The sequence below is a fragment of the Pavona decussata genome, unplaced genomic scaffold, assembly GCF_977016875.1.
Source record: "Pavona decussata unplaced genomic scaffold, jaPavDecu1.1 SCAFFOLD_135, whole genome shotgun sequence".
NCBI classification, from domain to species: domain Eukaryota; kingdom Metazoa; phylum Cnidaria; class Anthozoa; order Scleractinia; family Agariciidae; genus Pavona; species Pavona decussata.
The window spans coordinates 562,285-576,315 of NW_028145548.1; the positions used below are offsets into that span (position 1 = coordinate 562,285).

Consider the following 14,031-nt stretch of genomic DNA (forward strand, 5'->3'; position numbering starts at 1 on the left):
TTTCGACCTTCTACCTGTCTGATTTCGACTGACGTCTGTAAGTCTAGAAGTTACGTAGAAAGACGCGATATATAATCATCATACTGACTGTTGGCTGATATTAAAAAGGTTTTTTTTTTGGAGTGGGGGGGGGGGGGTGGGAGGGGGTGAAGTTCGTCGGATTGTTTCCAATGATCTTTTGTGGCGGAACTCAGTCTTCCCTCGGCAATGATCCTTGGACGTATGTATCAAGATATCATCACTGCTTGATACTGTAGCTATCGCACTAAGCTATTCTGGAACCCGAAAGAAATTCCTAGATATATTTGCTAACATGTCCAATACTCGAACTTTGACATAGTGAGACGTCTTAAACCACTCTACCTAGACAGGGTATCTGTTCTCAAACTTTTGAAGGTTCTTTGCGGCTTATGAAAGATCTCAGAATAACTATCGAATTGAAAAGTAAACAACCTAAACGTCTTAAACCCAATTTTAGACACGTTTTGCTTTATATACACGTAGCTATTCCAGAACTTTGCAGATTACCATTAAGCCTCTAGGTAAACAAAATTGTACACCACAAAATGGTACTATAAACGTTTGAAGTTAACCCGATCTATATATGAAGGTAATCAGTTATGAAGGACTTTATTTCTCGAACTATTTCCTTGAGCTGTTAAGATGGTAGATAAACGTTCCATTGGAGATGAAACGGAAATTTTCAAACCAGAAGAAGAGGCAGTGGTGCTATTGTAAAATTATGTTTTGTTTAGCGCACGTGAAATGCGCTTTATTCCTTAATCTGTTATAACAACAAACATGGCCTGGCTTGCAAGGTCACGTTTTGCTGTTATTTAGGAGATTAAGAATTTTGAATCTCTCCAGAAAACTCGTTGTTTTTTAATTTCCCACAGGAAACTAAGAGCATGCAAGTACACATGTACGAATGTTAACCTCTACCAACAGTGAAATAATATGCCTGTGTAGGTAGCTTAAGTATTACAACACATTCCTTTGGTGATATTTATTATGCTCCAGATACAAGGAGTGAGTTCTACTGATCGACCTTTTGAATTTGCCAGTGGAAGAAATTCTATATAAATGAAAGCTACTGAGTGGTAATTTCCTGTCGAAGTAGCAATGATACATGTATCGTGTTATGGCGTATGGCAGTGAGGGTGATTCTAACTTTCGGCTATTTAAAAGATGCTCTGTTGTACTGTTTACGACTCGGATGCTATACAACTGTAGGGAGCCCGTGACTCAGTGAAATCCTAAATGTTAACCATTCCCTTTCTTTATATGGCGCTGTTAATGCCGATGATTAAATCCTGAAAGTACGACCATTTAATAAACCATCATCAGTGAACAAGGTGGTGTCACTTTTGAGTCCGTTGATGAAATCATAAAATGTAACCAGGTATGCAACTGTATTTTGACAGGGGCATTGTCACGTCATAAATAAAAGAAAAGTAGCCAAAAACCATTTTTGTATCAACTGTTAAATAATCAGCCAGTCTTGTTAACAATTACCCTACTACTGCAGAGAAATTGTTATAAATACATTATCTGTGCCTGCGGATGGCTAGAATGAAAGCGAATTTAGAATGGCCAATTTTTCCCGGTATTTTTGGTGAAACAATGCTACAACCGATAATGGTTTGTCCTTTCTTGGGCAAATCACTGAGACTGAGCATTGTTATGTTTGACCAAATATAGTTTGTCAAATATTTTGTGTATCTTTGACCAAAGTACAGCAAGATTCCCGTGATGATACCCCTTCTTTGTTGGATTGAAACTGGTTAATTCGTTATGTTAAACGCAAGGCAAACATGTAGTTCAGCACCCAAGCCGTAAGATATTTTTTAGCCATCTCCAATACTTTCATAATAAGTGTAGCCATTCCTTTTGATGTAGTTTTTAGGATCCTGGTTTCTTGTAGCATCTTTCAGCTCACACTGTTTGACGAGAGAGGAAGAATCATGCTGGAAGTTGAACGAGAGGCACCTGCTGTCCTCTCGACATCTCTGTGCGCACTGATCGATGCTTTGAACCTCGTGTTGAGCGCGCGAGTGTAGGAGAAGTGCATGACCGACTTCTCGGAGTGTCGCGTGGAATATTCCTGTGGAGTTGGAAAGAAAGTGCGTTCGAGTTGCGCCGATTTTAAAATTTATTTTATTATATTGTTTGATGTAAAAAAAATTGATCATTGGGTAATATAATTCCAGAGTTTTGATCGGAAATATCGACCATTAATGGTTTCCTGGTCGTTCCCGCCAAATGAAATAAGCAAAACCCAGCAATATTTCTTCGTTGTTTTTAATAAAACGGTTACTCCACTGCTGCGCGTTGAATATGTGAACAACATAGTCAACTTAGCGCTGTACGCTTCGTCGGCGAAGCGTGCAGCGCCATACCCAGCGCTACCTCTCATATCCAACACGCGTGTGTGGAATAGTGGAACAACTAGTTGTTAAATGTCATCACAATAAGTAGCTTCTGTTGGTTGCATAGATTAGTATGGGTAAATTTGTTTTATTTTTTGTATTTTGAAGGATTATTTGTGGGTAAGTAAAGTTGACTTGACTTGAATGATGGCATTTTCTTAGCCTCAATTTACATTCATATTTCTGGGCTAGGCATTTCTAAGCTTATTCTAAAGCTAAATGCGACCCAGATTTTCCTTCCTCCACCGATGCGATAAAGGGATTCAGAAACATTTGTGTTTGTAGTAAGTAAACCAAATACTGCAAGAGTGGGTGTTGCCAAGTATGAAATGTTTCTCTGGTTCTCGTTCTTTGTTGAACCTGACCAAACTAAGATCCTACTTTGTTACTTATAGTTATTTGTAAAGATAATATTCTAATATAATTAGCAATCTCATCTTGTTTACCTGAATTGAATTAATGCTATATTCGGTCGTGGTTTAATTTTAATACATTTTTATGAAGGGTCATTTAAAAGCATAAGCTACCCAGCTTCTTTGTAGATCAAACTTGTGTTCACTAGTTTTTTTAACCTATTTTTATCACTGATCATATTTGAGTCAGAATAAGCCAAATAAAAATCAGTTGAAAGGTAAGTTAAAAAAATGCGAGCACTCTTTGCAAGTTCGTTCATCCCCCTGTTGGAGTTTTTTGAAAATCCTTTAGCCTGCCGCACACTTGAGGAAAGAGCTGAGCAAATTGCCTCGCGAGGCCAAGCACGGCAATCAGCTCAGCTGTTTCCTCAAGTGTGCGGTTGAGTTTTCGTGAGAATTTCGCCTCACGAGGCGAAATTTCAAATATCAAACATGATAGATATTTTCGTCACGGCCTCGCGAGGCGAAAAACTCATGAAAACGCAACCGCACATGCACGTGATGAAACAGCTGAGCCGTTCACCTCGCGAGGCAGTTTGCTCAGCTCTTTCCTCAAGTATGTGGCAGGCTTACGAAGTAACTCATCGATGAACTCCGGCTTTCCTACCAACCTTTGTGCGCATGCTCGCGTTTGACTGACACGTCCGACACTCTGCGCCTGCAGTAAGTTTCTTCGTGCTTTCCCTTGTCAGCAGTCCATATCCATGAAGCTTCTTCACTGATCTCGCCTATGCTACCCCAGACAGTCCAACCTCGGTTTGGAAAGTACTCCACGGCCTGTGGCCAGTGACTGTCATCATACAAGACCCCCATCCAGTGCCTCTTTAAGCGATTTCTTCCCGTTCGTCCAGTGCACTTCCAGCGGGAGTCAGTTACTAGGGCATTGTCAAGACTTCCCAGAATGCCCGCCTCACCGACATCATTAACACATTTTACAGCCAGGACACGAGTTCCCGGATGAAGAGTAAAACGCACGGGTTTGATTTTGCCGCGGTTATTTCCAGCATACTTGCCGTCGATGTAAACCGTCATGGTCTGGTCACACGTCAAGGTGGCTGTTAGAGTTTTGGTTGTTGTGGCTGAAAATGCGAATGCAAACAAGCTCTCAATAAAAAAGAAGAAGAAGAAGAGCTCGAGGGCGATCATGATAGAGAAATAGAGGAGGAGGAGGAGACGGAGAATGAAAACAAAAGTTTTTAACAGAATAATACCAAACATTTAGGACACCTAGAAGGCAAAAGGTAGAATGAGACATGTAAGAACTGAAGCTGAAGCTGAAGAAGAAGAAGAAGAAGAAGAAGAAGAAGAAGAAGAAGAAGAAGAAGAAGAAGAAGAACAACAACAACAACAACAACAACAATAATAACAAGAGGACAGACTCAGTAAGAGGCAGGGCAAAAAATCAGGTCACATGCATTAAACTACGTCGGATCTTCCGTGTTTTGTCCTAATTGTTCATATGTTTCCTTACGACTCTGATCGGTTTGAAGTAGAGATCTCCGAAGCTGCAACGCAACCATCAACGGTGCCTTTACTCAGAAGCCGCTAGTACAAAGGTCTACCCAATGAATGGTCTTTTTTTTCCTGCAGTTATACGTTGTTGTTTCTAAAACTAAGATCTTGTTGAAAAATTAAAAAGTAAAAAAAAGGCTTGAAATTGTTAAAAAAAAAAGAAAAAACCATCGCCCTATTAAATTGGTTGCTCAATGCAAAATTTCAAAACTTGAATTTGCTGTTTGCTTGAAGTAATTTTAACCGAACGATCTCTGAAACTATACTACTAGTTTAAACTTACCCTGAATAGATCGTATGTAACCCAACAATATTGAATGCTGCGTGACCAGTACAATTCTCATCAAAAAGCTTATGCTCGTCGTACGCGGCATGTACATGTTAAAGCTGATGTTAAAGAGAGATATGAGTCCCTTCTAGTGTAAAGATGCTCAGAAGAGGCCAAAAAAGACGTCGTTTTATCTCTTTGTAATAGACTCTTGACAACGCTTCTCGCCGAGTGTTTGCTATATATATGACAACGATACTCAGGTTTTTTTTCGGACCAATCGCGTACACGAAACGTTATTACTTGAAAATTAATTAGTGAAGATTAAGGTCAAAAACAAACAACAGTTCAGTCGACTTTCCGTCGATTGGTGAAAAGCAATTAACGTGCACACTATTTTTTAATTGCTCTGTTGGGACAAAGAAACGTCACTTTTCCCGAAAGTGACAACTGTCTCTAACTGCGAAACACAAATACACCCTGAAGGAGACCGAATCATACAAACACGGTATGTGTCGGTGTCATCGAAGCTTCAGTTATACTTGTAAGTTCTCTTAGCTATTTGATGCGGTTGCAGATCTTTAATATTACTACACCGCTTCCTCTTTGAATTTTGTTGGCGTTAAATATTAAGTACACGAAAGACCCTCGCAGTTATTTACGCAACTTAAGCAGTTTCGAAAAGAAGGCCTGAAAAAAAAATTCAGGCTTGAACGGGATTCGAACCCATAACCCGAGTCTGCGATGCCGATGCAGTGCTCTATCAATGGAGCTATCAAGCCAACTGGGAGCTGGTCGTATTGTGAGTTCGTAACTCACAATACATCTTCAACCGCAGTTCAAATATATGTTTTATATATTCATATTCATTGGCTAAATATTCTTTGTTTCATTTGTTTATTCAGCTGGACAAATTGGTGGGAAAGAGTTCAAAGAAAAAGTTGGTACTTTAAAACAAACCATGGAAAAGTAAATACGAACTTATAACGCAGCTCAGCCTAGATCAAGAGTCAATGGAAACAGTTAATTTCATTGTTGTAAAGTGCAATAATAAACTTTAATTTTGTTTCGTTTTTTGATAAGTAGGTAGAACACGGCCTTTCAATTACTTTACACTGTTAGTCTTTGAATTGTCAGGCGCAAACCGGCGCGAAAATTAGTAAGCAACAGAGAAGAAAGACAAATAGAAGAAAGATCCTCGCAGTTAATACGCAACTTAAGTAGTTGCGAAAAGAAAGCCTAAAAAAAAATTCAGGCTTGAACGGGATTCGAACCTATGACCTCTGCGATACCGGAGCAGTGCTCTGCCAAGTGAGCTATCAAGCTAACTGGGAGCTTGTCATATTGTGAGTTCGTAACATACCCGGGAAGGATGATTAAATGAATTTAAATATATGAAAGATAGATATTTTGAACTGTGTATGAAAGATCAAATAAAAGAAAGATCCTCGCAGTTTGTACGCAACTTAAGCAGTTGCGAAAAGAAAGCCAGAAAAAGAAAAAAAAAAAAGAGAGAGAGAGTAGAAGAAAGACAAGAAAGACAAGGACACAATGTTTTTTCTTGCCAGCATATTGATCGTTTGCACTTTTCCTCCGACACCGTCGAAGTTATTCAGCAGTCAGGGATTCCGCTGAATTCAACAACGTTATTTCTGTGAATCATAGCTTCCTTGATCCAACTTTACAGCTTAATACATTATTTTGTTCCGTTTTCTGCTGAAAAAAAAAACACAACGACAACAACGTTTGCGGACGAAAAGGGATTCAAAAAACCTCGAGAAACCAACGGAGGAACGACTCAGGGACCGTTCATTTTTTATGAGCATGGGGGGGGGGGGGGGGGGGGCACGAGAAAAAAAATGGCACTAAAGGGGGGGGGGGGGGCTACCAAAAAAAATTGGGTGAAAGAGGGGGGGGGGGGGGTCACCAGCAATAATTGGCTAGTAGAGGAAATTGAAAGTGGCTCAACAGAGAAACAGATGAAGAAATTGAATATTATTTCAATTATATTTAATTAATACGATTTTCCTAACCACTTTTAATTTGTTTTACATACTGAGGTCGAAATCTGCATTTCATATTAACAACAACTGAGGAAATGACGCATATCTGTTGGAAAAGCAATAATGAATATAAACTGAAGTAGACATCTATGTTTGTACAAGTTCAAATTAATATAAAAACGTAACAGTCTTACTATTGAATCATCCGTGGGGAATTGTGTTCTATTAAGTGGTTGTACTCAGAACTATATCAATAGATTGTTTAATGTTCTGTTTAATAGTACTCACTTTTATAAAGACTGTTGATAAGTAAATTATTTGAACCCAGGAGTATCAGTAAACTCAGTAGTATGCCTAGTGTGAACATCCAGATTAGATTTTAATAATAGAACTGTTGTTGGTGACTTCAGTTGACGGTAAATCTGAGCCGTAGGCCATCTTCAGAAAAGCTTGTAACTGTCATTTTTAATAGCAGTACTTTAATATCCAGGAAAGTAGGAGGGGGGGGGGGGGGGGTTCAAGGGGTTCGAACGAACCCCCTTTGAAGATCAATAATGGCGGAAGAAAAAGCACAATGAGGAGGTTGAACAACTACATGAGGTGTACCATGCGAGAGAGTAGAATGTCCGCCCTGGTTCTAATGCATATCAAATATGATATGCCTGTCAATCTTGACGAGATAGTCAATTTGTTTCAAGGCCTACACCCGAGAATGATGCAGTTTACCAGCTTGGTGTATAACTATCAGCAGATCGAATAGCTATCAGAACTTGACAGGGCGCGGAATGTACATTGAACTTCCTTGTTTAAGTTGAGACAATTATGCCGCAGAAATGATGTATATAGCTTAAAAAGCTGCTGTAAAACAAATTTGTGATTTGCCTAAAATGGGTCTCAAAATGCAGGAAATGAGGTTTCTGGGAACCTAGATTTTCAAAAATTTCCGGGGGAGCATGCCCCCGGACCCCTCCAGTAACAGCGCCTCCGGCACTCAACAAACACCCCTATCTAACCCTTAACTACGCGCCTGATATCTGTGTGTCCGCTGTTTTTTTTCTGTTTAATATGACTTGTAATCGTTGATTGGTATGCTTCGATCGGTATTTTGTTAGTCAGATCTGTACGTGTATTAATTGTTTCTACTCGAAGGGGACTAATTTCACGTTAAACATTTGCTTGATTAATTTTTATAGTTCCTCTAAGAATCTAAATGGAAATTTAGGGTTTGCCGTTGCCGTAAACGGGTTGCTATCTACAAAACGTTTTTTTTAAACAAGAGAAATCTTTACCTAAGCTTTGATATAAACAGTACATTAACATAAGCGTTTTACTAAAGTTAGGAGTATGATTTGTTTCTGGTTGGGCGGGAGGGGGGGGGGGGTCATCAGAAAAAAATAGTCCTGCTTGGGGGGGGGGGGGGCCATGTTGAAAAAAATTGCATGCTAAGGGGGGGTCATACAGTTTTGTAGTGGCAATTAACCAAATCCCACCAGCCCCCCCATGCTCATAAAAAATGAACGGTCCCTCATGTAACAACGCCATACGTGCCGAATATGGAAGAAATACTCTCAAAAAATATTGAAGATAAAGGAGAACAAGAACAACAACAACAAAAACGATAACGAAAATAAAAACAATTCGCCTTATCTGACCCATTTGTCGGCTTCCGGCTAACGGCACAGAAATTAAATAAAAATACTAATACTAATTTTAGAACTAGTTAGCAATAATAATGCATTAATATATAGCGCCATTTCCCAATGGATAGAAGAAATATATTTTATATGCTAATGTTCTAATCATAAAATCAATTGAGATCTACAATACGACTACACACAATTGCTTTGATACGTTGCTTTGTTAGAATCAAGGAAGGACGAACTGAAATGACTCATATTTTCACATAGACAATGAAATTATTGAAGTCGTTCAAAAACTGTAATTATCTAGGAACTGAATCATTAGTGAGTCAATGGGAATTTTTACATAAGGTGTCTCAACCCGGCTTCAAGAAAAAGCGTTGTATGAGTCTGAGAAAATTTCACATTAATATAGAGTTTTTGAAAGAGGTAAACTTAATCAGTTATCTGTTTGATATTTTCGGATTAGTAAATCTTCAAAATTTGATGTTTTCGTCCGGCAACAACAAAAAGTATTATAAATAGTCATACAACTTGATTATTAACCTATATCACGTCACTGAAGACTGATATTGGTTTTTCGACCAAATCAAATCATTATGAAATAAAATTGATCAGTCGTAATTTATTTTATTTTATGTGATAATTACTGGAGTTAATGGGTTCTTAAGTAATTTCTGTGGTTGACAATTCTTTAATATTTGGTTAATGGGTCTGTGTTGCATTATAAAACTCACCCCTAAGAGTTGAATCACTTTTGTCATTAGTAAAGGAAACGAGTTCATCTTCAATTTGGTTGGTCGAATTCGATTATTGGTTTTTGTTTTGCAAGCCTAGTGTTTATGAATGCCCTTCATTCCGACAATTTCTCTTCTTTTAAGATACAAGTACTAAACTATAGTACTGAGAGTATATTCCCCCTGAAATGTGATATAAAAAATCGACCTATTACGTTTTGGACTTTACAAGAGTATGTTTCCAGTACGATATATACTGTATTGCCTAATGCGAGCGACACACCTGGCGATTTTAAACGCTGTTCGCGACGAATTTGATCAGCAGCGAAAATTGCATACGATTTTCGATTGATGCGGACACACTTGGCGATTTTTTTCGCCTGTCGCGGCGATGTAGCAGTTTTGAAAAGTCATGTGATAAAAACGCCCAACCTGATGGGTTGGATTTACTGGCGATTCGCTGCAATGACTGTAGAAAATCGCGGGAACGAGCACACTTGGTGAATGCCGGCGAATTTAATCGCCGATATCTGACATGCCAGATATCGGCGATTTTATACGCCGATCGCGGCGATCGGCGAAAATCGCAATAGCTGCACCGGGCACACCTGGCGATTTTTATTATCATCTCATGTAAACTGACAGGGCGCAAATGCGGATAAACTGAAGTAAAAGGAAATCCACATTACGAGCATAAGTGACCCACACGGCCAGAGCTTTAAAAGGAACTAGAAGTATTTTTATCCCCCTGAATGGGATGCTAGATATCGCAGGGTTACCCCCAACAGTATGTCGCCGGTACCAATTTATACACCTGGGGGATGGAGAAACAATGTGAAGGAACTCAAGAATTTCTTGTTTCAGCCGCGAACTACCCATCTTCGGAGACCCAGGGGCAGTTAGTCGGGTAGCGGAGATTCTCGTGGGCGAAGTTATGCTCTGGAACTGGTTCGGTAAGAGTAATTGCCCAGGGGCTCTTCCGTTCTTACAGTACACTTTCGCCCACGAAAATCCCTGCTACCCGACTAACTGCCCCTGGGTCTCCTAGGATGCGAACTATCGACCCCCCGATCTAAAAGTCCCACGCGTTAACCACTACACTACCGCACCTCCACAAAATTTCTAAAAACCATTTGCACCATTCAAAATAGAAGTCTATATGGATATTTAAAGTATTGGTGTAACGGTCACTCCTACGAAGGCATATCACACAATTATTGATAACTATGTTCTGATTAATATCAATAATTAGTGGAAACCATCCAAGGTCAACTCTACAGAAAACTTCGATGTCTTGTGACCAACTTCTGACTGAATAACGTGCACGCAAAATTGTGCTTGCATTGTGTTTTCCAGAGTTTTAAAATCAAGTTTCCAATAGAGTGTTTTCGTGGCAACCATATTGGAGGAGAGGAACAATAGAATAATTTTCCTTTGGAAGGTAATTTTTTTAAAATGCAAATATTTTTTATTGTTCTGTAGGCCATGGCCGCCGTGAAAACACAAATTTTGCTGCTTAAAATAAAAATTGTGGCGATTATCGTGTCAAAAATTTCCCACGCTTGAGATGAGTTTTAATGAACTAAAATTTGCGTGTTTTCTTGAACTGAATTAAGCATGGGGTACAGATTAAAAATCTGGTCCCTTCGTTTCACTATATATAAGATGGCCTCTTTTGTCTGTTTGAAAGTTAGACAGAATACAGGAGAAACTAAAAATACTCAACGATGAGGTGGAATAGAAGAAGAACAAGACGAAGAAGGAAAAGAAGTAGTAGGCGGAGAAGAAATAGAAACAAAAGTTTCAAATGAAATAACTCCAAACATTAAGGACATTTAAGCGGTCAAAAGGCTGAATAAGACGCGTGGGAGGCTGGCATAATAGCGTCTTATCCTTTGTCAATATTAACCCTCGTTGCCAGACTTAAAACAAATACTGATAATTAAAATCTTTGTTTAAATACAACATCAACAGCTTATGAATGAAATATAAAACGTGAACTAACGTCATTGAGAAGTGGAACAACGTCTATGAAAGTTCTGCTCGTGAGAAAACCGCAGGGACACGTGCTGTTTGGAGAGTAGGGTTTCTATGTGGGAGTGTAAACTTTGATTTAGTACACGTGTTCGAAAGAAGAAATGATGTAGCAGGATAATCATGAGCATTCTTTGAAAACCAAGAAAGGAATTTCTAATCTTGGCGTTCGTAGCTCCTATACTCGTATATACTCTTACGTAATGTCGTTAAATTACAGCCTCTGATAATTAATCAAAAATTTCAATAAAGCGATTTTAACTAGTTATTTACATTTATTGCTTTTTTGGCTGTTTGACGAATTTGTCAAAGCATCAGGTTAGTCTTTGTTAGCGAGACAACCCACTTGCAGTGTTTAATTCGCGGATATAGCTTCCCACCATTTTGAATCCGCGGTGAAAGGTTATCTCATCTGTACAACCGGAAAATATTTTAAGAACATTCAGCGTTGATCACTTTTAGAGAACTGTTTCCCTGTTACAGGTCTGTAAAAAATTTCGCTCTTCTTCGGGACACAACTGCAGTCGGTAACAACATTCAACTTTTGGCTAATTTGTTTTTTCTTTTTTCAGTTGCCGTGCCAGAATTGTGGAATTTGTTAACAATAGACATTCGAGTAGGTCAGAGTTGAGACATTTTTAAATCGGGAAATTCCGGTTTTGTAAAAAAAGCCAAGTGTTTAGTTATTAGCATAGATGATTGTGGCGCATAGGGCAACAATGATATAAGCGTGAAACTGATAATTGTTATTAAATGTTTTACACTGACAAACGACTCGGTTCCAGTCCCATGCAGGAGTTCGTGTGAATTGAAAACGATCGAAGGCAGGAATAAACCCGAGAACACAAGTTAGGATTGAAAAGGTTAAATTCTGATATGATCAGCCGATTCCGGCAGGAGAGTGAGACTTCAGTGAGGTCAAACTTCAGCACTTCGTGTGAGAGCACATGAAAGCTGATGAGAGCTCATGAGATTTCCTGGCGTAGGTCAAAGAACAGTAAGATCCATGTCATGGACTCTAAGAGAATTCACGTATCCACGAACGAAGAAAGACGAGAACCCTTATTCTTTTTTTAACCTTGCAAAAGCTAAAAGCCACTAAAAAGAAGTTTAAACCTGTTTGAATTTCACTGATCTATGAGACTTCTTTCTCCGCTCACGCGCTATCAGCGGTTCGTTTTTACTCTTCGTGGAACGGATTCCCTGAAGTACGCCGGCGCGCAAGTTGCCTGCCGTGCGCCAGCGCCAACCTACGCGCACACTTCAAACGCAATTTCCTTCAATTCCTGACTGATAGCATCCCGCTGAAAACGACTTCCACGCGCGGAAGACGACGCTCACGCAAGCTCATTCGCTCACGTGTTTTTACCATCGCGTAACTATTCATTTTCTTTTCGTCACGGACTCTTATCAACTCTCATCCGCTCTGAATAAGTTTAAACTCTTGTCAGCTTATGTTCTTCTTTGACTTCGTTATTCCCCGAGTCTTTAATATTTAATCTCAACGTGGTTAATTTGCTTCAAGTTTACAAGCAGTTTCCTCTCAGAGAAGAGGGCAAACATCTCTAAAGCCTTAATTAGAGAGACACTATAGCAATCAGGGGTTCAGTTTTTACAAGTCAACAAAACCCACTCGTTCCTTCCGAGATCACTTGTGCTTTTACCGCAATCGAATACAGCGAGAACCCAAAATTAGTTCGCCCACAAGCTTTCAAGATATCATCGACCGAAAAATAAATATTTCAAGCATTCTGTGACGGAATTAGCCCGATAGCCGCCGGCGATGACGTCGTGATATTATGGCGTGTGGTCGGAAACAATCGACTCCATTCACGAGCTCGACGGCGCGAGAGAGTCGTTTCCATAGCAAACAAATTAAATTTTCTTATCAGTAAAATCAGTTCATAAACGCTGCTTCCTGTCCGGGAGCCTCTTAAATTCGTTGCAGACGGTGAAACTGTCGATCATTTTGTAACAAAACGCCAGTGTGATTTAACCTAATTTAACGGAACCGGTTGCATTTAAAAGCGCCGAAATCAGCCTGCAATTTATGGGTTCGTTCCAGTTTCGTGTGCCCGGCCTTGAAATTTCTATTTTTCATTCATGCAAATTACCGCCATTTCGCGGTCAAGGGAGGATTGAAACACGATGGCAATACGACATAAAATGCCTGATGTGAAATATCAATCTGCTATCTTATCAGGATCAGTCCCTTGAAGTGAGAACAGATTTATATTCGACCTCAAACCGGAAAACAATTAAACGCGACCCTATATCTCCCTTCAAGATGAAAATGTTACTTTTACTCGAAATACTAGGGCCGATATGGCCACAGTGCATTACCGATGCGGATCACTTGGCCTTGACGCTATAAACGCAGAACTTGCGAGCAAAAGAGCAATTAAAATCGCTTTTTTCTGCTTCCACTAAAAAAGACAAAGTGAGAGGAGGGGTTCACCTGAAAAGCGTAAAATTTTGTGATCCGTAAAATTTTCCGTAAATATGCGACAATATGCACAAGCAAGATAGATCCTTCTAGACATGTTGCGTAGAACACAGAATATTCTAGTAGTAACGGGTCACGCTAGCCCACGCGAAGTGTTTTGCCTCTATAAACTAGCAAAATTACACTGCAAACACAGGGGCTCTCTCGTCAAGAAATAATTAAGAGAACAAAAACGCCCTTTTTCGATTCTTGCTCTTAACAGATTAAGAATCAAAATGTTTGGTAAAAAATACTATCTGGTTGGGATGCGTGACTTGACTTGACCCGAAATGTTCTAGAAGACGTTGGATATCTTGTATCGAAAACTAAGTAACTTTGTAACAAGTAAACAAATTAGTAACTTCTGGAATAGTGTCCCGGATTAGTACGGCTGACTTATAATCATATTAAGTCGGGTCGGAGTTAAAATAATTTGTTAAACTTAAGTGAGCAAAACCTTTTGAGGTTCTAGAAAGAACTGCTTGTTTAAAAAAGCTATGACCTTCGAGC

At 39.3% G+C, this 14,031-nt stretch overlaps 1 protein-coding gene across 1 annotated transcript; it reads right to left on the reverse strand.

Annotated features, from left to right (window-relative positions):
• Positions 1-1,035: 1,035 nt before the first annotated feature.
• LOC146467505 (uncharacterized) lies at positions 1,036-4,781 on the reverse strand. The gene is made up of 3 exons (XM_085125833.1): positions 4,638-4,781; positions 3,454-3,921; positions 1,036-2,104 (listed from the first exon to the last, which is right to left on the reverse strand). The coding sequence occupies exons 1-3, from the start codon at positions 4,732-4,734 to the stop codon at positions 1,848-1,850; spliced, it is 822 nt and encodes a 273-aa protein (XP_084981959.1). The 5' UTR covers positions 4,735-4,781; the 3' UTR covers positions 1,036-1,847.
• Between the last annotated feature and the right edge of the window lie 9,250 nt (positions 4,782-14,031).

What these genes read in the sequence shown, in the direction of transcription:
- LOC146467505 (XM_085125833.1), bottom strand. Translation starts at nt 4,734, where the DNA reads ATGTACATGCCGCGTACGACGAGCATAAGCTTTTTGATGAGAATTGTA. An exon ending in TTACATACGATCTATTCAGG is followed by an intron (nt 3,922 to 4,637) that starts GTAAGTTTAAAC and finishes TCGCATTTTCAG; the next exon opens with CCACAACAACCAAAACTCTA. An exon ending in ACGCGAGCATGCGCACAAAG is followed by an intron (nt 2,105 to 3,453) that starts GTTGGTAGGAAA and finishes CCAACTCCACAG; the next exon opens with GAATATTCCACGCGACACTC.